This window comes from Rhamphochromis sp. 'chilingali' (genome assembly GCF_963969265.1).
Source record: "Rhamphochromis sp. 'chilingali' genome assembly, chromosome: 8".
Taxonomy (NCBI): Eukaryota; Metazoa; Chordata; class Actinopteri; order Cichliformes; family Cichlidae; genus Rhamphochromis; species Rhamphochromis sp. 'chilingali'.
The window spans coordinates 19,985,451-20,011,071 of NC_137935.1; the positions used below are offsets into that span (position 1 = coordinate 19,985,451).

General features: G+C 41.2%; 1 protein-coding gene across 2 annotated transcripts in view; it reads left to right on the forward strand.

The window, feature by feature from the left end:
* The window catches only part of septin4b (septin 4b), a 46,519-nt gene extending 21,638 nt beyond the window's left edge, over positions 1-24,881 (forward strand). Inside the window, exons 1-12 of one of the 2 annotated variants that reach the window (XM_080889771.1) lie at positions 15,413-15,532; positions 16,370-16,693; positions 16,964-17,060; positions 17,157-17,243; positions 17,328-17,451; positions 17,560-17,694; positions 19,146-19,263; positions 19,396-19,497; positions 20,560-20,656; positions 20,806-20,968; positions 21,279-21,378; positions 23,595-24,881. In XM_080889771.1, the coding sequence (XP_080745897.1) occupies positions 15,428-15,532; positions 16,370-16,693; positions 16,964-17,060; positions 17,157-17,243; positions 17,328-17,451; positions 17,560-17,694; positions 19,146-19,263; positions 19,396-19,497; positions 20,560-20,656; positions 20,806-20,968; positions 21,279-21,378; positions 23,595-23,663 (1,521 nt within the window). In that variant the 5' untranslated portion in view covers positions 15,413-15,427 and the 3' untranslated portion in view covers positions 23,664-24,881. Of the gene's footprint in view, positions 1-15,412; positions 15,533-16,369; positions 16,694-16,963; positions 17,061-17,156; positions 17,244-17,327; positions 17,452-17,559; positions 17,695-19,145; positions 19,264-19,395; positions 19,498-20,559; positions 20,657-20,805; positions 20,969-21,278; positions 21,379-23,594 lie in introns of those variants that run through there. The other variant, XM_080889772.1, reaches the window with a different exon arrangement.
* The last annotated feature ends 740 nt before the right edge of the window (positions 24,882-25,621 follow it).

Here is a 25,621-nt window from a genome sequence, read left to right on the forward strand (position 1 = left end):
TAACGATCTTTGCTGTATAAGATAAACAGCTCAGTCAGCAGGGAGAAGACCTCAGGAAGCTCAGAACATCTGGGAAGAAAATCAAGGTAACTTTGCACTGTTGAGCACCTATTTGAGCTGCTCTATTTTGAGATAAAAACTATTAAGTTATAGTATATTTATCTCCTGAGTAAGTCCAAAAAGGTCTACAAACCAAAGGATATTTCCAGGATAGGATTTCTAAAGTAGCGCTTTCTTTGATTCTCTCACATACCCAGACTGCGTCTGCTTGATAACACTTTTAAAAGTTTTCTCACTTCAACAAAGCACTGTGGTTCTGTATAGTGTTGGTGTGAATGTATGAGTACTGTACTACTGCAAAGCTGAATTTGTGACATTGGCACTGTAGTTTGAAAGTTTTTTGCAATATTGTTATTTGCTGACCAACAAACTTTTACTCGTCACCTCACCATAAATTCCCCAATAGCAGACCTTAGACCATAGTATATAACCGCATGTATACATGTGTGCAGGCATGCATGTTTCAGCATTCATAATTTCATCAATTCTGACAAGATTCCCAACACCAGTGACTGAAATGCAGCTCGAAACCATAACAGAGCTTCCACCTGACCTCCTCTGTACCTATTGAAAACAATTTAAGCAAAAACATTTGGACTCGTGACTCCATCAGACTTGTTGTCACTGATTTTTAAGGCCGCCTTCTTCTGGAATTTGGCAAACCTTAGCTTTTTCTGTCTGTTTCAATTCCTTATGAATGAGTTCTTGATCGCCATATTTCCACCAAGTTCATTTCTGATGAGGCCTTGCTGAACAGCTGATGGATCATTTTTCTGTTCATCTGTTCTAGACAGCTGTCTAGTTTCCTCTCTTTTTTCTCTTTTTTTTTAACATTGCACATCTGCTGAGACATGCTAAGGTTTTGGCTAATAGCTCTTTGGGAATCACCTTGTTGGTGCAAAAATACTATTTTATGCCAGGCAAACTGCTATCGTTCGAGATTTTGATAACGTGTTCCCATTTATTTCATATGTGATTGTGTGACAGGCTGCTAGTAACAAAGTGTCTAAAGTTACAAATTTCAAATTTGATCTTTGCATGTGGGAACAACAACATTTCCTTTGATCCTCTGAAAAGGGTCAGGCACAAGGACCGGACTGAAAACTAGTGGAAGCACAGTCAGCGTTCAAAGTAAAATGTTAAGAATTTCGGAAAGTCTGTAGAACTATTGCTCAAGACCATTTGACCTGTGGCCTGAGACTTTTCCACAGTAATGTATCTTCATAAAGGTCAGTTACAGCAAATGATCGTTTCAAATCAATTCCACTTTACTTTCTTGGGACTCGAAAATAAAATTTGCTCCTACCTCAGTGTTTACTATCCACCAGTGGCTGCTGGTTTGAGTTATACGTTTTGACTTTCAACAAAACTTTGGGAAAACAAGCTCAAATTCTACAAACTATAAGCATAATTTAACTTAGCAGTAAAAGAGCAGGCTGTTAAAGTGAACCACAGATTATTTCCTGGGAAAGCATTTTGCCTGTAGTGCACAGTTACACTTCAGTCTCTTAACTGTTTTATTCATACTGCACATGATGTAATGAATAATCAACCTCCAGCGCTGCCTGCTCCAGGGTTTTTACTAAAATAGTAATGAATCTGGGAATAGTTAAGCTACTTGGTGTTTCCATTTGATTTCCACCTTTGGGAAGGTTGGGAACCCAGTCCAGACACTGATGCAATTTCTCTTATTGAATCTGTCCTAGACACAATGCCAACAGTGTTTCAGCAGATCTGTGGCTCCGACTCCAGACTCCAGTAGCGTTGTGATAAGACCCAGCAGGAGCCAAAAATCACACAAGGTGGTTTTTGTGTTCGTGTAATGTGGGAGCTAGACGGGCTGGAATTCAGTGCAGCACAAGCGAGGCCACACAACAAACCCACCAGCTTCCTTTCTCCAGGGCACACAGAGTTCACCACCCGGCAGATGTTGGCCCTTTTTTTTGTTTGTTTTTGTTTATTGCCGCCTTTTATTTCACAGGTGTTTTTCTCCACACCAGTTAAAATAAACAACATGCTGGACTCAAGTCATGCAGTTTGCATTGCGACTTCTCCTTTCCATGCCCTCATTTGAAATAATACTAAGAATAAACAGTGCAGCTCATTAAAATGTACAGTTTTCTGCCAAAGGTAGTTAAAAAAAAAGTATAATTACTCAGTTGAGGGGAAAGCAGACCCTTTTGTTGTTCTTTGAAGTGTAGCTTTAGCCTTTTTGTATGTAGCTAATTTTGATAAGCTGTAAATCTGCTTGATATTTGTACCGATTCTTTCTCCGTTTAACCAGATTACATTATACTGTAGCATCTACACTGATGGTAATGATGCAGTTCAGTCTCTTCAAGCTGTTAGAAAAGATTACAAACAGACCTGGTCAAATACCCTGCAATTGAGACTACATTTTATATGACTGTAATTGCTCTTATTTAATGCTGTTTTCCTCCCTCTGGTTCTTTCTGCAGTTGTTTTGTAGCTCTCTCCTGGGAAATAAGCGAAATGGGGGAAAAGAATAAAACTGAGATATTGAGACATCTTGATCCTGAGACAGATTTTGCACCAGCTGGAAATCGCACTCTCTGCAGGCCGAGCTGCTGTGAGCGAGCAGAGATGCCGGCTGAGTCCATCCCGAAGTGGTGTAACCCTTCAGATGAATGCTGCGATTTAGATTGAATGTAACAATGGAATTCCTGTAATGTCACCCAAGAGAAATCTCCACCTCCCTCCCCCCTTCATGAGCCTTTGTTGCACCTTGCCTCTTTTAAGGAAGGGTGAAAAAAACAAAGTGAGAAAAATGCTTTAGCTCTTTTTCCAACAGGAATGTCTCTGTGTCAGATAAAGATCCTTAACTGAATGGAGGAGGAAGTGTAGGAAGTCTAAGTTCAGCAAATCTAGCGTTTCCTTGTTGATGCCTGTTGTGGAACAATATTTAGGTTCCTGCATAGATGCTGGATATCTGCTTCAAAGGGTGTCAGAGTGTATTTCGTGTTACTGTGCTACCTTCTAGGGCTTTTTATCCAGTTTCTTTTAGGGAAGCTCAGGCGAACTTCTATATCAAGTTACAAGTTTTGTGCTGCATGTTTCCTGTCTGCGTCTAAAAACACAGGTTTCCATTCTTTCCTTGCTTTGCATGCACGAAGTACTCTGCTGCAGCCAAAGGCAGGACTGTTTGTCTCAAGTTCGGGGCTCGTTTGTGCAGTATATGTTTACAAAGTCTTGCCCAAATGCCATTAAATGAAGCTGCTACACAGTCTTTAAATCCAGTGATTTGTGTTTCTTGGCAACAGTATTTCATTATTCTCATCATTTTCATCTGTCCACTCAAGTGTGCACTGATTTGTGTCCATGGCGATGAAATGTATATATTTTCTTGTTTTAATAGACAAAACGTTTGCAGGTCAGTGGTGTCATGGATCATGTCACCGCTTATGAAAAAGACCACAGTTGGTCATACCTGGATTATTTCTCTCATTTTTATTGCGCTATTTTAAAATATGCCATGAATTATCATGAGCGTGAATGGTTGTCTGTCTCTGTGAGTTAGTCCTGCAACAGATTGCAACCTGTCCAGGGAGTGTATGACAGCTACAGTGGGGCAAAAAAGTATTTAGTCAGCCACCGATTGTGCAAGTTCCCCCACTTAAAATGATGACAGAGGTCAGTAATTTGCACCAGAGGTACACTTCAACTGTGAGAGACAGAATGTGAAAAAAAAATCCATGAATTCACATGGTAGGATTTGTAAAGAATTTATTCGTAAATTAGGGTGGAAAAAAAGTATTTGGTCACCTCAAACAAGGAAAATCTCTGGCTCTCACAGACCTGTAACGTCTTCTGTAAGAAGCTTTTCTGTCCCCCACTCGTTACCTGTATGAATGGCACCTGTTTGAACTCATCATCTGTATAAAAGACACCTGTCCACAGCCTCAAACAGTCACACTCCAAACTCCACCATGGCCAAGACCAAAGAGCTTTCGAAAGACACCAGGAAAAGTATTGTAGACCTGCACCAGACTGGGAAGAGTGAATCTACAATAGGCAAGCAGCTTGGTGTGAAAAAATCAACTGTGGGAGCAATCATCAGAAAATGGAAGACATACAAGACCACTGATAATCTCCCTCGATCTGGGGCTCCACGCAAGATCTCATCCCGTGGGGTCAAAATGATCATGAGAACGGTGAGAAAAGAGATCCCAGAACCACACGGGGGGACCTGGTGAATGACCTGAGAGAGCTGGGACCAAAGTAACAAAGGTCACCATCAGTAACACACTACAACGGCAGGGAATCAAATCCCGCAGTGCCAGACGTGTTCCGCTGCTGAAGCCAGTGCATGTCCAGGCCCGTCTGAAGTTTGCCAGAGAGCACATGGATGATACAGCAGAGGATTGGGAGAATGTCATGTGGTCAGATGAAACCAAAGTAGAACTTTTTGGTATAAAGTCAACTCGTCGTGTTTGGAGGAAGAAGAATACTGAGTTGCATCCCAAGAACACCATACCTACTGTGAAGCATGGGGGTGGAAACATCATGCTATGGGGCTGTTTTTCTGCCAAGGGGACAGGACGACTGATCCGTGTTAAGGACAGAATGAATGGGGCCATGTATCGTGAGATTTTGAGCCAAAACCTCCTTCCATCAGTGAGAACTTTGAAGATGAAACGAGGCTGGGTCTTCCAACATGACAATGATCCAAAACACACCGCCCGGGCAACAAAGGAGTGGCTCCGTAAGAAGCATTTGAAAGTCCTGGAGTGGCCTAGCCAGTCTCCAGACCTCAACCCCATAGAAAATCTGTGGCGGGAGTTGAAAGTCCGTGTTGCTCGGCGACAGCCCCAAAACATCACTGCTCTCGAGAAGATCTGCATGGAGGAATGGGCCAAAATACCAGCTACTGTGTGTGCAAACCTGGTAAAGACCTATAGTAAACGTTTGACCTCTGTTATTGCCAACAAAGGTTACAAAGTATTGAGTTGTATTTTTGTTATTGACCAAATACTTATTTTCCACCCTGATTTACGAATAAATTCTTTACAAATCCTACCATGTGGATTCATGGATTTTTTTTTTCACATTCTGTCTCTCACAGTTGAAGTGTACCTCTGGTGCAAATTACTGACCTCTGTCATCATTTTAGGTGGGGGAACTTGCACAATCGGTGGCTGACTAAATACTTTTTTGCCCCACTGTAGGTCCCCGCTAACAAACAACAGTCTGCGTTCATGAGCACGAGCATGCAGATTGCTTTTTTGGGACTTTCTGACGTTTGGCCATGAGATGACCTGCTGAAAGACTGCTAATGTTGATATTACGGGCCTGTTTTTAAGTTTTTTGTTTTTAATTCCATTATATTTTCTATTAAAACCAAAAAAACCTCTTTCCATGCCTCACAGCTGGCTTTATTTGGTTAATCTACTTTATTTAAATGCCTCTGGTACTTTGAATAGACCTTTTTAACCTCGGCGCCTTACCTGCTTTCGAAAGTCACACTTTCTGCTGTGGAAAAGCCCCATGACCCATGCACATACTACACTTACAGTACCATCCGTGACACCCATTAACTCCTATCAAGCCGTTTCCAGTCATGAGCAGCAGGTGGCACTGCCCTCCCTCCACCGTCCCACAGTGCGTCCTCTGTGTGAGAGAAATTCAGCACATACATGCAACACAAAGTCATAGAGATGATAATTTGTTGAGCAGACTGATGAATTGGCTCTGTCTTTGACATTTTGAGATAATAAAATATGGTGTAGCTTACTGGACCAAATAGTTTTATCAAGAAACTCATTCCAGCCCTGCTGGCCCCAAGCCAACCCTGCAGTGTAAACATGTACGGGGAGACATTTTAATTATGAGGGGCAGTGTGATCCTCACAGCACTGTAGACTCTACTGTTTGACTCGAGCGTGGGTGTGTGTGTGTGTGTAGTCCATCATACAGGTATGTGCATGTGTTTGCACTATATCTAAAGCTGACGGTCCCTTGGGCACAGTCAGCCCTTTCAGACAGTCCACGATAATCACCCTCATGATGTGATGCAGCCAGAGAGGATTAAAGCAAGGCAGCAGTTGTCTCCCCAGACACTATCTTTCCTTACAGGAAGTAATATCTCCTGTCTATAAGCCTGTGTTTCTCATCCAGGCCAGTCCTGAACATGTGTCACATTTAATAGATGTTTAAGTGAGATTTGCCTACTGTGTGGTTTCTTAGACTGGCACGTCTGTTGACCTGATTCTATTTGCATTGCTTCTGCTTATGGTAGTTATTACGGCTGTATAAGTTGGCACACTTGCATCAAAAGCTATTAAGATTGGGATCGTGTTACATTTAGCTCTTCCTCCCATAGGCAGAAAATGAACTCTCAGCTGAATTCTGCTCCTGTTTTTGTTCTCCCCTAAAAAGCTGAAGATTAGATCTCAGCCCAGACGCAAGCTGAGCTTTTATATTTTTCTTTTTCTTTTTTTTTTGTTTCCGGTTATGTTTCGTTACTGTCACATGCTGGTAGATCACAGAATCACCATCATATTGTGGGGGTTTTTTTAAACTGGTTTTTAGCTTTATGATTTAAATTTAAAAAACAAACAAACCACAGAACACTTGAGTTCATTCACCCTTGTTCAGAACCCAACATGGTAATCACAAAATCCTTTAAGAATGAGTGAATATTGTAAGACTGTGCAAAACACAGGGAACCTCTGAGATTAATGGAAAAGCTTTGAGCTGTGGTCCACTTAAGTAAGAGTGTGTGTGGGGGGGCGGGGGGGGCAGACGAAGTGTGTATTAGATAAAAAAAAGATTATTTGTAGCATGTAGGCCACACACTACCTCTCCTCCCCCTCATAGACACACTTTCTCTCTCTTTCTCCTCGTGCCGCTCTGGTCCTGGTACTGCCAGCTGGGAGGTCTGGACTGGATGTAAAGGCCATTGTAAGAGTTTAACTGCACAGTGCTGTTATCTTCTGATGCTTCATCCCAGGTTCTTGCAAAACCAGATTCTCCCAGTGATAGTTTGAATTATTCACAGAATTATTTCTCACATGTGTTTTCTGTTGGCGGCAGATATTTCGTGTGTGTGTGTTTGTGTTATGTGTTAATCGCACGCGTGTTGTGGGTTTAGGAATGAGGGCATGAGTTGCTTGTTGCATGGCTTGCAGGGCCAGCGTCTTTGGTCTCCCTGCAGAACAAGTGTTTCTTCTGAAGGCAGAACAGAGGTGCGCGCACACACAAGCTCAATTGCTGCTGCTTATCTGCATAACAGCTGCAGATTGGTCAGAAAGGGGAGAGCTGGGTGGAGCTCTGGAAAAAGCTCCAGATGCAGAGAAGGCATAGATTGAAGGTTTACCTGTTTGATAAAGATGTTGGACATGTGCAGGAGGAACTTTGTATGCCACTTGATTGCAGGGAAAGTTGATGCACTTATGTAACGCGAGTGGGGGCCCAGAAGCTAAGTGACATCTCTTCACTGGTTTCTGTGCAATTTAAGCTGTGAGCCTCAAGGAATACCACTGGTACTGAAGATATAATATGGCAGCAAATTCAGAAGCAAACAGTGATGGAGGGGTATGTGTTTGCTGCTTTTCTTCTTGCTGACCCAGCATTTAGCGGCTGCTTGTGACTCACTCTTGGTGTTTTGTTTTTTCTTTTGAGTTTCCTACATGTGGTTGCAGGTTCTCTCTGTACATGTGTTTGATTTTGGCCGCATTCAGATTATCCTCATGAAACCTTGTGGGAGCTGGACCGTTCACATGAATGCATGTGACCAGGCTTGTTCTTTTTCTCAGCTAATGGTGGTTTTATGCTAAGCTGCTGGAGTATCTGTTTGGTTTTCGCTTTTCCTTTGTGCACATCTCTAAGAAGTTAAAACGCTAACCCTGATTGACACATGCATTGATCAGATGTGATGGCTTAATGCACTGAGCGCGTTTGTAAGCGAGTCTCAGATGGAGGAAGACGTCGTTTCCTGGTGCTTTACTGTGACAGAAATACATTTGAGGAAGAGGAAACACCTGATTAGGGTGCTGCTATCTTTTTGTATTCTTTTGACTTGGAGTAGGAAATGATAAAAACATAATTTTTTGTGTGTAGCAGTGAATATTTGTGGTCGTGTGAATATTTGTATGGGCTCTATAGCTGTGGGAGAGTGTGGTGAGTTGGACTATTTCTGTCTCTCTCTCTCTCTGAACTGAGCCAGCTTCACACAGAGCGCCGCTATAACTATCCAAACAACCACAGTATTCACACGGCACACACATGGCTCCCTTCACCACCTGCTACTGGCCTCATCACAAGGGGAAACCTTACTGGGATTCAGCCTCTCTATTCCACAACATTAAGATTGTAAAGAGGAATACACACAGTGTTGTTAATGCTGTGAAAGCATATATAATCATGCTTTATTAGTATAAATGCAGCTTTTATATTCATGACATCTCATTTTTCTTGGAGTCTTGGATATCTCCTTCAACCGGCACCTTAAACAAATGTCTAACTGCCTCCTTTTATCTGCACAATACTGCTAAAACTATAAACATCCTGTCTCCTGAGTGATGCTGAAAAGCTAGTCCACAAGTTTGTTACTTCTAGGCGGTAGTATTTTACCTAATGAACAGCTAAAAGCTCCCTGAAAAGCCTTCAACTCATCCAAAATAGAAGTAATAGTTTTCTCGTACTGGCTGATTTTCACTGAATATAAATCCTTCATCTCACAGGGATGGTCCTGAAGGATCAGGCTCTGTGAGATCTTTTGGGTATCACAAACTATCATATTGTCCCAGTAGAGCACTTCACTCTCACACTGCAGGCTTATTTGTTGTTCCTAGAGTTTCTAAAAGTAGACTGGGAGACACAGCCTTCAACTGTCGCTCTCCCAGTTTGGCTTTTGGAGACAGATACTCTCTCTATTTTTAATGTTAGACTTTAAATTTTCCTTTTTGATACCTAGGTAACTGAGGTGTCCGTGACAAAGCAATGTGCGACTAGTGGATTGCTTCTTGTAATAACAACTATTAAGGCCTAGGCAGTGGATGGAACTTCCCATGATGGCAGTGAGCACTTCTTCTCCACTCTAACATGTGAAATGTTGTGGTACTTATGTTCAACTTTTCTGCTGCAGCTGAACTCCAAGAACTCTTTACTATAGTCAGGGGTGCACGTAAGTGGTCCGCAGGTGCGCATTCGCTGTCAAAATAAAAGACGCGCACCAGATAAGAAGTTGCAACGCGCGTTTGCGTACATAAGATTTTCTGGAGGAGGACAGACATTTGTTTAGAACTCTTAAAGATGTCAAAGAAGCAAGCTCCTTTAAGCAATTACTTTGGTGTTCCTCCACCTCCAAACAAATGTCAGAAGGAGTCCGAACCGCAAAAGAAGCACGTATTCTCGGAAAAGTGGTTGCAGGATGTGAGTTGGCTTCAAACAAATGATGAACGCACAGAGATGTGGTGCGGAATATGCCGTGAAAATCCCACTCTAGCGGACAAAAACAGTGCCTTTTTATATGTACGCAAACGCGCGTTGCAACTTCTTATCTGGTGCGCGTCTTTTATTTTTGACAGCAAATGCACACCCGTGGACCACTTATGTGCACCCCTGACTATAAGCCTCATTTGCCGAATCAAACAACCATTCATGCATGTGCTGTATCTAACATTCGAACTCTCACTACTCAAGGATACTCTCACATGGGAGAGTAGCTGGGGAGGCAATCCACTGATTCCGATTGGTAGGAGACCCACTCCACTCTCTTGTTTTACTGCTGTTTGTCATAAATTTTTTCTACTCTCTCACATAGTTTCTGTTTGTCTGTAATAGCTCTCTATGCTTTCCTTTGCTGTCTACTCTTTTTCTCCACCCCAACTCATCAGAATAGATGGCTACCCCTCACAGAATCTGGTTCTCTCAGAGGTTTTTGTTTTCCTGATAAGAGGGAGTTCTTCCTCCCCACTGTTGTCAAGTGGTTGCTCAAAGTGGATTGTCTTACTGTTGGGTTTTTTCTCTCATCTGACAGCATAAAGCACCTTGAGGTGACTTTTGTTGTGAGTGGAAACACTAAAATCTAGGAGGAGCATAATATCAATACAGTGTGTATGAAATAATAATAATCATGCTCCGTCTGCCGGCATACAGTAGAGAGAGAATTCGTGCCAACCGTGGCACCTTATGTCAAGCAAAAATTATTTAGCATGAAGTGAATAATAGTGCAGTAATTATTGTAGCTGGATTATATACGACTCTGTCAACTGCATTTCCTACCGAGCTGAAATGTGCTTTCATCACGGACTGTGAATAACAACACGCTGCCCGGCTTCTTTATGACTTTTGGCAGCTTCTGATTGCATTTCCCATGTCGTACATTTGAAGAGGGCTTTTCCCCTGAGAGCAGCATTTAATGCAACATATCACCGTCCATCAGCGCTGTGCCAGCCAAACCCACCATCTTGATCCAAAAGTAACAAAGCAGCACAGTCAGCCGCACAACTTGTTTGTGTTTGGCTAGGTTTCATGTCCTCCAATTGTTTCTCAGGGACTGCACCGCTTAGCATAAAGATTTTACTCCCATCGTAATAAATGCCACACATACTTGAGAGGTTGTTTTTTCCAACAGTGGTCTTCTTGATAAAGGACTGGAAAGAACTTCAAAGGCTAGTATTATTCATCTCAGTAGCTGTGCAGAAACCTACCACTTGCCTCTTAGACTGCTTATTAAATATCATTAAGATTATTTAATCCATCTTTGTGGACTGTATATGCAACAAAGACCTAAAATTGTTACTTTAACCCCACTTCTTACTAATTTCACATGGCAAACAAAACGCTTCAGGCGAACATCATAAGTGCATTTTTATCAGTGTTGCAGGAAATGACAAAGACGCAGCTGTTGACAAAGTAAAATATGTCCGTTCCAGAGGCAAAATGTTTGTGTCCACATACCAGTGATTAATTTTCCCTCCCTCCTTTGTTTTGCTATGTAGAAAATGTAGATTAATGTTTTTGAGTAATATGAGGAAGTCTTTAAAGCATTTTTGAATAATGTGAGGAAGTCTCAAAAGCCATATGGACTGTTGTGTTATGAAGGCCTGTTTGGCACTACTTCTTGGGCATTGGTGTTCCTGATTTCCAGCTGGGGCTTTGTGCTTCCGATCCTCACAGTACCACTTTGGATCAGAACCAGCTACACCATGGTTTCACCCAGTTGGCAGTTTATCTGTTCTGTTTTATCTCTCGTCAAACTCTGCGTGGATTCTCTAGCGATTGGTTGCTTATTTTCTCGATGAACTCACCCTGAGCCAGTTATGGAAATTATAATTGGTTCAGGTCTCAGTGGAGACTCATTCCAGTGGGAGACTGTGTGGGACCAAAATGGAAAAATGTGACATAGATGTCAAAGCCCATCAGGTTTCATTCTAGTTAAAGAAGATTGTTTTCACGTCATCAGTTAATATAGGAGAAATCGGGATTAGGGGACACTTCTGTAAATCTTACACAAGATTGGGGGCTTTTTTTTTCTTTTTCTTTTTTAAACTTTTGTTGGGGTCTCTTTCTAAACTTTAAATCTAGAGCTGTGTAAGTTGTATGGCTTTTCTGTGTTTGTATTGCTCATGAGAGCAGCACTAATCTTTCTATCCGTAGTCAATCATGTGTTTCATTAGCATATTGATTTATCTGCATGACACACGATAGCCTGACTTTCATTTTTTATTGGCTCGGGACTGGAAATTGCCTTTCTTTTGGCTTGGAGAAGCCAACTTTAAGAAATATATGATGGTAAATCTTGTTAAAAGGAGCTTTTGCTGATCTCAGAACATTTGCTCATATTTGAATTGTTCAGCCTGTTCACAGTAACCATTAAAGTGCAGGTTTACAGGCTTTGCTTTCCACCCAAACTGAATTGGAAAGATGGCGCTGAGCAAGTTGTGCTGAAGTGCATTTTAGTGGGAATGCATTTAAGCCCAAGATTAATGTGTCAGGAGATACTTGAATGGTTTTTTAAAGTTAGTGGAAATGTTTGCATGTGGAAAATGGAACTCCAGTAAAATCAGCCTAAATGTCTCGCCTATGTTGAACTCTGCCTTAATAATTCCCCAATATCCCTTTTCCTACTTTATGCATACTAGGAACACAGAATAGTTGTAATTGTTCTTGACTTATAGTCTGCTGTTTTTTCTTCCAGCTGAATAAAAGAGAAAATTAATGTTTCCTTAGGTATATTAAAAAATGAAAAAAACAAAACCCAAACACAATTTCCTGTGGCATTCCTTTCTTAAGACCTTTTCGGCTCTAAATTCTTAAATATCAGGGCCGAGAACACAGCGGAGGAATGGCCTGATGGCTGCTTTGGTGTGAGAGGAAGAATTTGAACCTGTTTGAACCTCATCAGTTTGCTGTACAAAGCTGCTTTAGTGCTTAGAGGAAGACAAATCCCCTACCTGCATTCAGTAATGCCTGCTATCTCGGCTGCTTTTAAAGAAGGGGTAAACTGAGAGTATGTTTGGCTTAGAGAAGAAATCTGTAACCAAGCTCTGAAGTTGGGGTCAACTTCAGGAATGCTACAAAAGTAGAAAGGAATGAAGACACAGACACACTACACAAAAAGGTAACATGTAAGTTTCTGAAATATGTGCATACAACAGAAAAGGAATAGGAAATGTGTACAGTAACTGTGTGATTCCCAGACACGATGATGTCTCCCGTAAAGACGATGCAAACTGCAGAGTTTGAAACTGGGAGCTGAATAAATTTGCTTATAAATGAGGAGTTCTCCTAAATGCTTAATGTGGTACGTGAAGACAAGTGCCTTGGCAGATAAATAGTTTATAATTAATTCATTTGTTAGCTTAATTAGTGAATTCATCAGCATTGCCGGCAGTTATGTTTATAATGAGGCAGTAAGCAGCTCGGCTTCACCTCGTGTGATCTGGTGGAAACATTTGGTGGTTACCTTTGTGATACTCTTTATTCTAAGCTGTTCTTTAAGTCAGTCATTTTCTGCATTCTGAAATTTTTAAGGGAGAGAAAGAAGAGCATTTGAGGCCCTGATGTCTCTTTTGAATATGTGCAGAGTATATGTGTGTCTGTGGATGTTGTATAGTTCTACAGTCCTACCTCTAAGTAGACAACTCAAATGGTCAGCGATAGCCAAGCTGACAGTCAGGTGGTGATGGTCCTCTGCAGAGCCTTTTCTCTAGACAGAGACTTGTAAGTCATTATTATTAAAGTCATTATTCTTTTTCATTTTAGTTTTAGTCTAAATACACCACTAGGACCGATTTTAACACCAGCTGTACAATATACACATTTGGGGTAGTATATCAGCATTGCACATCAGTATATGACTTTATCCTGTTTTTAAATCACCAAATGTAGAGATTGGTTTTGGTATCAATAGCTGTCAGGCTCTAATTATCATCACAGTGATTGTTCCTGATGATGTAACCTAAATATCTGACTTTGGTCACCTCCTTTAGTACTCGAGCTCCCAAACAGAATGAGAGGAAATTTGGCCTCAGATCCTCTCTGGCTGAACCGATCATTATTAGAATTGAATTTGATGTCACACTGCAAACCCTGAGCAGTTCCTGTAAGTCTTTTGTGAGGATACTTCTGCTCTTGACATATTTTATTGTCACAGGAACTGTCATTGTAGGCTTATGGAGTACAGACATTAGCTGTGAGTGGCAAAGGTTAAGAATGGGCCCTGCAAAATATGCACAGTATTTGTCTTCATGTTATAACATCAGTCCACATACTGTACAACAGAGTGACAAAGTAGCATCATGTTTTCTGCTCTAATGCTGCTATCAGTGTTTCCTTATCTTTTTGCTTTGTTATCAGGTTCAACTCATCAGATTAGGCTGTTTGCTGGTGTCAATGTGAATTGTCAGGCAAAACGGTGAAACAGCAGAAGACGTCAAACTCACAGTTTGCGTATAATTGTGCACGACATGGAGCTGTGCAGCCCCAAACTTAAGTAGATTTGATGGATGTAGTCTATGTCTGGGTTGGTGATGCCTGCCAGCGCTGACGTGCACCTCATCAATGCCACTGATCAGCTCCCCGGGGTGCCGACCAGCTCAATGGAGCTGAAGGGCACTGTGTCCTCTAGTGTGGAGTTGTATAAATGCTGGAGCCGCTGCTCTTTGCTTTCCGAGTCCTGCTGGACTTTGTACGAGGAGCAGTTTTTAAGAAGTAAAAAGAAGAGGGTTTTAGACACAGGTGAGGCATCGAAAGAAAGGAGGTGAGAACGGGTGAACGTGCTTTTATCCACTTTACTGAGAATATGTTTGATAATTAGTTTGTTCTTTGATTTTTATTCCTGTAGTCCCTTGAGTTGTTTTAGTGTGATATTCCAGATGATACATCTAAAAGTCGCTTTGAAGCTTTTTTCATATTTAAGCAAAAAAAAAAGTAGTGGGAGTCTGTTTGATGCACTTCTGTGGATTTGTAATCCAAAGCAAAATGTCGGTGATTGACACTTTATTTTATGTAGGACACAGAACCCACCATGCTGGACATTGATCTTAGGGCTTTGGTTGTGCATCAGGAAAGCAGGTCACCGATTTCCCAATCGGTGAAACTATCACTGTTTCCTCTGCCCTTAAGCTCTAAATCCCAATCATATTAGAGCTGTAGGTCACAGGTGGAGCACCTAACCATGTGGAAACACCAAAAAGATTACATGCTAAGCTTTTTTTAATCAAAATTAAACTGGAAAGAAATTGGCACAGACTTTACTTGCTGTCAAACTTGTAGTTAGCTTTTGCAATAGTAACTGTAGCTGGGAGCATGAATAGGAAAATGGCACCAGAACAAGAGGAGTGAACATAACCTGATCTGTATCAAATCTTTATTTTGAAACGCATAACGAGAGTTAATACATTTTTTTTTTTTTTTAAAATGAATGAACATGATATCAAAGAAAGATATCATGTTGAAAATATTGAGCAATTCCTGTTTGGGGAAAAAAAAAAAATAAGGAAGCAAATGCTTATTAATTCCTGTCCCTGTTGAGCTCATCCTATATATGTTTTGATTTTGCAATCAAATGTATACAGACGCATATTAATTTATAGCATATATCTAATGTTCAGTCCCTTGTTATATTATTACATGCATCATACCATTTCTGCTGTAAATGGTATGTTCTTTTATTCATTAGCTTTTTTAATTTTTTTGTCGTCTTCTTCCTCGTCTTTATCCATCTTACCTGTACTCCTCATGTCCTCCTTGTGGTTCATGCGTGGATCTGCGAGGCTCTTTGTTGGCCCTTCTCCATCCTCTTCTTCAACCTCCCTGTTGTTCTATTCCCCGATAAACCTCACCACACGCGTGCGCCCTTCGGATTCAAGATCACAGAGTGCGCTTTAGCCCCAGTTGCAATGGAGGACAGTGACCACGAGCATTCCTCTTCATCAGATGAACAAGACTCCTGTCCAGCTTCCCCTAATCAGAGCAGACACCATGATCATGATCACCATGAACAGGTACCGGTGACCCCCCCCCCCCCCAAATATATATATATTTTTCTGTTACTGCCCATCTTCAGCTGATTTCTGCCGTCAAAGTCTGTAGTTTTTATGCGCTTAAGCTAAGGATTAGACATGAATTTATCTCTTTAGGGTCTAAATTTAAATTTAAAACTGTGTCACAGTGTGTGCTCACAGCTGAATTTGAGTGGCCGTGTTGCTTGCTGAATTCCACTCCATTATTTATCTATCAGGGAGACTTTAGTAACTGTAACTAGAGTCCATAGCTGCGTGTCCTCTTACAGAAAATTTACACTTTTAAAGATTGCATTAATAATGAAGAGTAAAATACCTGATGTCTAAAACAGTCCTTGTCTTTAATGTTACCGATCACTCTTAAAGGAGAGTAAATGTAAACACAGTATTGGAGTTCATTCATTGTTAGTTTCATAAAACAACTTGGCTGCAGTGTTCAGCTCTAACATGACTTCTCCTCATTTATAATAGAAGGTGATCCACCAGCTGTAAAGTCCCTAACATGTATACTGTTTCCAATGAATAGTTAAAGGCTCATCCACATTAATGTACAAATCTCATGTGTTACCCACTGGCCTTCAGCTAGGTATACTAACAGTTTTGAGTTGTCAGATATGAAAGATCTCTTTGTTGCTGTGTCTTAAATCCCTCACCATAAAACTTTAAGTTGATTTTCTAAAACTTTCTACCCTCTGGATCTCCATACCTCCCCCTCTACATTGGTGCTCTAACGTTCCTCTTTTCCCTCCACCGTATTTCTTTTTTTCCTGTTCGCCTCGTCATCCCTCCCGCCCCCCCACGACCTTCGCTTCTCTCCAGCCCTCAAGCCATTCAGATGACTCAGAAGTGGAAAACATTATGCAGGACCCTCAGCATCATGGTGGGCACGGTCTCCGCCATCACAAGCATCACCACCATCATGACCCCGAGGCTCATGATGCGGACAGGCAGGCCGAGGGCAATGACCGCCCCCACACCCCGTCATATTTGCGGCCCCCCGTGGCCGGCAGGGCCCAGTCAGATTCGGGTTCAGACTTCGGTTTGCCACAAAGCCGAAGCGTGGAGTTTGACTTGCCGTCCCCCGTCAGTCCCTCCAGGCCAAAGAGCCCCTGGGTTCGATTTGACCCATACGACAGTAGCGAGGTAATACAAGGCGTCAGGAAGCCCCAAAGAGGGGTCAGCACAGCCCGTGTGCTGTAACATGCTGATACATTTCATACCTTGTTTTACTGTTGTTTGGGTTTGGTTTTTTTTTTGGTTTTGTGCTGTTGCCGTTATTGCTGTCGAAATACTGCAAATGGAACAACAATGCCAAAATATTTCAAAAAGCCGATATCAGGTTTGAAAAAAGAAACCATGGTGTACACAGCCTCTGTTTCCTTATTCCATTTTTATCTTTTTGTGCATTTGTAGGACCAGGACAAGGAGTACGTGGGTTTCGCAACACTGCCAAACCAGGTGCACCGCAAGTCTGTCAAGAAAGGATTTGACTTCACGCTCATGGTAGCAGGTAAATCCTCGTTTTAGCATTAGCTGCTATTTGAGCTTAAGACCGTGTTTGTTTTAAAAAGACTGTCTTTTCTTCTTTGTTGTTCTTTGTTTGAAGGTGAATCTGGCCTGGGAAAGTCCACCCTGGTCAACAGTCTGTTTCTCACAGATCTGTACAAAGATAGGAAGCTGCTCAATGCAGAAGGTGCGTGTGATTATTTGTTTTAAAATTTGCTGTACTACATTATGTAATGGCTGAGGGCTGTTTACTTCTTTTTTTCTATCCTAGAGAGAATCACACAAACGGTAGAAATCACCAAACACACGGTGGATATAGAGGAGAAAGGTGTCAAATTGAAACTCACCATTGTGGATACCCCTGGGTTTGGGGACGCTGTGAACAACACTGAATGGTACAGACACGTTTAACGCATCAGATAACCCTGAGTGAATCTGAGTTACACGGTCAGCTGTTACACTTTGCCTCAGAGACTGAACGCCCCTGTGTGTTTCTGCTTTAGCTGGAAGTCAGTGGCTGACTACATTGACCAGCAGTTCGAGCAGTACTTCAGGGATGAGAGTGGCCTCAATCGCAAGAACATCCAGGACAACCGCGTACACTGCTGCCTCTATTTCATCTCACCCTTCGGTCACGGGTATGACAAAGCTACAGCTAACTCAGCCTGCTCGTCCTCTCTTTATTATTAGTTCTAAAAATATGGAAGATTAAGTTGTTTCTGCTGCAGCACATTATCACGTGCAATGTTCAGAAGTGATAATGGGACCATTAACTACACTTTTCCTCGTGATCTCTGATCACATGTTTATCGCAGCCATCGTCCTGAGCGCACACGTGATATCTTCCACACGTATCTAGTGGATCGGTGTTTACTCACAGTGTGAGTAAACACACAGCCTCTTAAATTGTTGATGCCCAGCATCTTTCCCAGAGATAAAGCACCTCTCAGCTGCCCTTGGATAACTTTACATCTGCTGCAGTGATTTTACACTAATCAATTGTTTGTGCTGCTGTGGTACCTCTCAGCACATTTGTGCGCATCCAGATCTGTGTTCATCAAGGAGCCAGAATACCATAAAATTCAAGTAATGCTGCAGAGCATTTTCAGCGTGACAGCCATGGAGAAACGGCTCCCTCTGTTGGTGAGCAAGTGTCTGCTGCCACCGATTGGTCGGCCAGTGTGCCATGCAGCCAGAGACATCATCTTATGCTTCAAGTTTTTTTCGGGGGGAGGGGGTTGTACATTTTTGCTGTCATTTGATAGTGCAGCATTAGATGGGGGGGAGGGGGAGAGAGAGAGAGAGAGAGAGGAGGGGAAGGACTCCAACCCAGACTGATGCATTTCAGCTGTATGGCATGTGGTCACATGCTAAATCTCTGAGATAAACTAGCACCTTTAATTTTGAACTACAGATAAGACTTGATGCAGGAAAGCTTAGAGTGGAGAAATCTAGATGTGGATCGGCAGGTAAGTCTGTTGTTGCCTGATCCTGATTGCCAGCAATTCATGAGCATTTATGAAACGCTTTCAAATCTAAATGGAGTTTATTGGCACAAAATGATCTAACAGTTAATGATTATCAACCCCAGTTTAAACTTGTCTAACAGTAAATCATCAGTGGTGGCCCTTTTTGAAGTTTTCTGGAAAAAGCGCATGGCTTGTATATTTCATTCAGCCACAGTTTATGTTAAACCATGATAGGGAAGCCCAGAATGTGACTCGGGAAGTATTTTTCTTCAATTAGTCATCATTAGCAAACTAAACCTTCCTGACAATGATTGATAACTTTTTGCCCAGGAATGTAACTCCAACCTCACTAATGGTTAGCGATAAACGTGCGCAAACCATCATTCTCTGAAGAAACTACACTCTACAAACACCGACCCGGCCATAAAAACTCAGAGAACCCCTAAAATAAAGTTTGTGTTCCTCATGTGCTGAAAGCTGTAGTCCTTATTGCAGTGGCCTGCTTTCAGGTGACTCACCTTTTTTGAAAATGCCCACTCTCTTGTCTACTCTACACTATCCTAATAAATAATAAGTGTCTCATTATCCTTTCTTGGTATGTTTTGCCTCATCTCTTCCAGCCTCCGACCTCTGGATGTGGAATTTATGAAGGCTCTCCATGAGAAGGTCAACATTGTCCCAGTCTTGGCTAAAGCAGACACACTCACCCCTGGTGAAGTGAAGAAAAAGAAAATTAAGGCAAGGCGACTGCATGTTTCATCCCACGAATCAATCTGTGTATACGCCGCAGAGTGTTTTACTTGTATCCTCACAGAGGACGTTATTCACACTTTGACATCAGACATGTTTTTCCACTGTTTTTCTTTGCAGATCAGAGAGGAGATTGAGCAGTACGGTATAAAGATATACCAGTTCCCCGACTGCGACTCTGATGAAGATGAAGATTTCAAGCAACAAGACCATGAGCTGAAGGTGATCAGTGATCTCCTTTCTTTCTTTTCTTCATCCAAGTATTTGTGTTTAGTACACTAAACTCAGCTGAAAGCAGAATGCTGAGAGTCAAATCATTGTCATTCAAAACAAATTGTGCTGCAAACAAATTTAATATTAATAAGAATTGACATTAAAATGAATGAACAGACTATATAGTCAGACCTGGTGGATTTAAGTGTTGATGAATCAGCCTCCTCTACACTTCCCGTATTGTAAGGTGGTACTAAGCACACAGTCGGTGGAAATAAAAGCAAAAGTTATCACTACTAGCAAAACCCCTGCTCAACACACAGGTCTTTACTTTGGTCAATAAACAATAACTATCAAGAAAATCAGAATTACTTCTTAATTATGATGCATTTCATATATTTTAATTTTAGTAAGTATAGGATATATTTTCTGTGTCATACAGGCTGGTTTTGCCAGGCCTGCAGCGCTTGTTTGACCATGTGACACGTCTTTAATAATTTTATTACTACGTGTAATTTAATTTATCATATCAACACAGCGTTTCATTCTAACGCTATGATAAAGATCTAAATACTGGTTTATTTACTGGAACAGCAATAATTGCAATAATGTAACAAATTTGTTAGATGTCACATTTTGAACAATGTAAGTATGTGACATGAGGAAAATCTTAAAAACATATAATATATTTATTGATATCATATTTATCTATGCCCTATACTGCCCTATACACTCACAGTGCTCTAGGCAAAGTTAATGCGAAGCTTTATCTTAAGTTCATGGTCCAGTCGACTACATATGCTACGGTCATGTCAGTATGATTACAATCAAATCAATAACTTTGAGGTTTATGGAATTCTACCTCTTGTTGGATTACGTAAAGATCAGGTTTAAAAAGGGGGAAAAAAAGGTCTTGCACAAGAAAGGACGAAGACATTTAAGAGGAAAGGGATATAACTGGTCTGTTGTTGTTTTTTTAATACAGATGTGTTCACACCCTGCCCAGCCAGATGTGATCTTTATGACCATAACATGCTTTTAATATTACGATCTTTATCTTGACCCCTTTAGGAAAGCATCCCCTTTGCAGTAATAGGCAGCAACACCGTGGTGGAGGCCAAAGGGAAGAGGGTGCGAGGCCGTCTGTACCCCTGGGGTATTGTAGAAGGTAACCTTGACCTCACATGTTCCCCTAAACAAAGACCTCAAAATCATACATACTAAAATGCTTTCTGTATAGATGTACCATTAAAAAAGTTGACAGTGAACGTGTATAAGTATTGAGTGTGTAGTTGATCCTCACTCTGTGGTCTGCAGTGGAAAACCCAGCACACTGCGATTTCGTGAAGCTGAGGAACATGCTCGTTCGCACGCACATGCAAGATCTCAAGGACGTGACCCGAGAGACTCACTACGAGAACTACAGAGCTCAGTGCATCCAGAGCATGACCCGCATGGTCGTCAAGGAGCGCAACCGCAAGTATGCTCACGCTGAAGGACGGGAGAAATAAGTTTTAGTGAGATGAAAGAAATATGGCACAAGAAAAATCAAGATGAATTATAACAGTGTTAGAATATTGTTGTTTTGAGAAGGAGAATGTGATTAAAAAAATGTGTGACCTTCATATATTCTTGAGGTATTTGATGGGTTTGCTCTGACGTGTCTGGTGTAGTGTCTTAACAATGTTTGTCGGCAGCTGATTAGACATCACAGGCTTATTTACATTGGTCTGTGTTCTCACTTTGTAGTAAACTCTGTGAACTTTCCCAAAACGTGTGTCTCTCTGCAGTAAGCTAACCCGGGAGAGCGGCACAGACTTCCCCATCCCAGTGGTGCCCGGAGTGGCCGAGACCGAGACGGAAAAGCTCATCAGAGAGAAAGATGAGGAGGTACGGCACGCCGACCACGAACTGGAGTCGCATCACGACCACGAGCATGACTCTGCCCACAATTTTGATCACCACGAGCACTCAGACCGTCAGCCCAGCCCAGAGAGGCACTCAGATCACAAAGGCGATGAAGCTCTCTGAGTATCTTTAGCTCACAGATGATGTGTTTACCCAAAAACATTTTTTTTTAAGTCCAGTCAGATCACGTTTTGTGAAACTCACAAGAAAACAGTCTCATAAACAGGAACTGGTTTAATTATAGAGTAAACCTGTAGCCTTTTGGAGCTTTAAACTGTGACTAGGAAAAGAGATTGCCCCTTACACTCTCTGGAAGCACCAGGATGTTTATAACCACGCCATCATCCAGAGTTTCAGGATGAACCTTCTCAGGATTAAAGAAAGAAAAGCTGAATGTAACATGTGTTCCTGCACCTGAGCTCATAACATCTGTGCATGGCAGGTCAGAGAAGGTGGGAAGGATAATGATGGGAAAGTGTTAAGACTGACAGAAAAAACCTTGTTAGTGGGTATTTAAAGGGCTACATGCTGTGCAATACTGTGATGTTTAGTGGAAGTAAAGTAGCATAAAAAAAGTAGGGAAATTTGTGTTTGGTTGATTGCTTCTTTGTTGTAACAATGCTTCCAGATAGTAAACCTTGTATCCTTATATCTTATGCATTTGTCAGTCAAGCAGCAGAGTTGAGCCCATGAAAAACTTCCCTGCCAATGCCAAACAGCTATGATATTGACTCTTGTTTGGTGTAATTTAATGGATTAGATTATTTAAGTCTGAAGAAACAAAACATACTTTAATTGTTTAATACAACCCCAATGACCTGGCACCCTCCTCCTCATGCTAGTCTCCAGTTTGGTCACATCCTGTTCTTCAATCAGCATTTGTCCCAAATCAGCCAATGTTATGTTGGTCATTATGGCCCAAGCTGATCCCGCAAACATGCCACTTACAGGTTTTTGGGATCAGGGGTAAGGTCAGGACGGAAGGTGGGCCATTTCATCCTCTCCACTCCCAAAATCTGGAGGTAGTCTCTGATAAAGTCTTCTCTCTGGGGGTGGGGGGATTGTCATCTTAGAGAATAGTGTCTGCACCAGTGTCTGCACATGTTGCAGACACTGGTGCAAAGGAGCCTGATGGGGAAGGCCAGTCATGGTGTCAGAAGCTCAAAACAAGAGTCAATAGCAGAATTAATCATCTCTGTGGCAGAGAATGTTTTTAATGCACATAACCCACATGCTTAAATCCGCTGCTCAACCCACAGATGTATTTTCATTACAAATGTGACACCATTTAACAGGAAATAAACAGGCATTCCCTCAGTGTAAGATTTATTACCAAGCAGCATCGTTGCAACACAGAAATAATCAACCAAACCCAAATTTCCTTACTTTTTTTTGCAAAGTTAAGTTATAAATATTACTGTTGTGAAAAGAAACCTTCCTTATAGATTCCTTTTTATTTTGGGTTTGTAGATGCTAGACTGTTGCCTTGTTAATGACTGTTTTGAGTCTCAGGAATAGACGGTTGTATATGGTTTTAATGTTGTTCTGCAATCATAATGAGTTAAATAAGCTATGTCAATACCAGCCCCCTTCCCTCTGCAACACCAGACCGTGCAAAATCTATTTATTTCATTAAATAAAGAGTCTTATTTTTTCCCCTCATTTGTTTATTTTACATTTTCTGTCTGATCAACATGAAGCAACGCAGTAACACCAAATTAGCTCAATATACATCTTTGCCCACGGGTGTTATAGCCAACCCACACACAGCAGCAGCTGGACAAACATCTCCAGGTGAACAGGAGCTGTATAACACCTGTGTTACCTGCTTATTTCAAACAAATCTGATAGGGGGGGGGACTCACTCAACATGATTAGGTGATTGAGTAGCTGACTGATACTAGTGATTTTAATATCCTAAAGTGCTGCTTCTGTGATAACAGATACTCTGTAGTCCAGAGTGAAGCAGCAGATGGAGGGAGCCTTGTTTCCCTGCTGCCATTCAGCACATGTCACGTGGTTTGGGGAGAACAGGCCCATCTCCCGGGCGTTTATTGATTTGTTGCCTGTGCAGCCGTGCGTAAATGAATAGCTTCCATGAAATCCCCCTTACACTTCACACCGCTATGAAAGTGGATGCGTCGCATTCAAACGTATCACACTAACACCCGTCTCCTCTCTCTGCTCTCTTCTTCCAGCTGCGGCGGATGCAGGAGATGCTGCAGAGGATCCAGGATCATATGATCACTCAGAAGGACGGCTATTGAGAAACAAGAACCCAGTCACACTGTGTACATGTGTTGCTCTCACTGGGATTTAATAAGAAAAAAAGAAAAACTCCCCACTCCACCCCAAACAAACCTTTATTCCACTCTTGGATATTGACATCCCAAGCCACCTCTCAGCCTCATCAGCAGCATGTTATACGTGGATCAAGGACCCGGCAAGGAGGTGGTAAGACGTTTGCAGCTTAGCGACTCCCTTTATCCTCTCCAGAATCTCTGACATTTACGGCAGCACTGCTGAGAAACACCCAACTCTCCCCGTCTGCTGTTTAAAACGGCTCTCGTGATGTTCGCTTGAATGAATGAAAGGTTGGGGGTTAATTCACATATCAGAGCTTTTTCTTTAGCCACATCAAAGCTTACACTTTTCTGGGTGTTTTCTGGTTTATTTTATAAAAATCTTTACAGGTCAACAGACACACACACACACATATATATATATATATATATATATATATATATATATATATATATACTGTAATAATATAATTTTCTATAATACACCTTTTTTTCCTACTGTTTTTGTTTTTTACATGCTGTATTTAATGTTACACTGCTCGACTATGTGGATGACGGAGGTTCCTGTTGGTTAATTTGGTTTAAGGGTTTTTTTGGTTTTTGTTCATTTGGTTTGTTCAGTGTCTGCATGTTCACAATTATAGTTGTCACATCTGATGCCTGACGTCACAGGGTTGACCAGTGTTAGCTCACAAGCAAACTCACTGATTGTCATTGTCAACATTCGAGATGCGATGCATCTTTAAATCTGGTAGAGAAGTCTTTAAAAACCGTGTGGAGAATTCCCAAAAGTAGCAAAGTCCCAAAAGGTTGTTGAAAAATACAAGACCCTAGATTTGCATGAGATGAGCATCAAAGGGCAGGGTTGCATTAAAGGTCATGCAGTGATTTTTATTTTTGCATGAGTTTTGTGAAGATTACTCAGATTTTAATAGGTTTGTTATAATTATCTTCTCACTTAAAGGGAGCTCCTATGTTGGATGAGTACTAACCTTTACGTTTATCTTACAGCCAATGATAAATTTAATAATCCCAATATTTTTTCTTTGGATTGGTCTTCAAAAGTGAGAATTGTTTTTAATTTTGCAATAACTTAGCAACACCATTACAGCCCATGAGTAATGATCAAAAACAATGAGTCTCTTGACATTTTTTTTTTAATGTTGCAGAGCTTCTTTTTTTTTTTAAAAATTAGATTAGATGACTCTACTCTGACTTGTTTGACCTTTGTTTAAAAAATATATATGAAAAATACATTCCTCGAGTTTCTATCGCAGAGTCAGGTGACACTTTTTGTTTTTGAATTCATGTTAAATTTGCCTTCGTTATTTTGCATTTTTTGATTATATTTATGTAATAAATTTATAAATGAAAGAGGTTGGAGAGGGCAATGTGTACAAATTCTAATATTGTAATAAAATATGACTATAATTTCAAGTTGAATAAGACAATGGGTTTTTTATGGCTGCAAATGGAAGTGGGATTAAATGGTTTTGTGTGTCATCTAAGATGGGTGGATTGATAGTGATTTTCTGATGTAAGTTTCGGAAGTGTGTATATACATGTTATAGTACAGGGTGGGCCATTTATATGGATACACTGTAATAACATGGGAATGGTTGGTGATATTAAAGTCCTGTTTGTGGCACATTAGTATATGTGAGGGGCAAACTCCTCAAGATGGGTGGTGACCATGGTGGCCATTTAGAAGTCGGCCATCTTGGATAAAACTTTAGTTTTTCCAATAGGAAGAGGGCCATGTGACACATCAAACTTATTGGTAATGTCACAAGAAAAACAATGGTGTGCTTGGTTTCAAGGTAATTTTAGTCTTTCACGAGTTATTTACAAGTTTCTCTTTGTTCACAGCCATTGACATGTCGAAGAGGTTAACACGTGAGGAGTGGATCGAAATTGTGTTG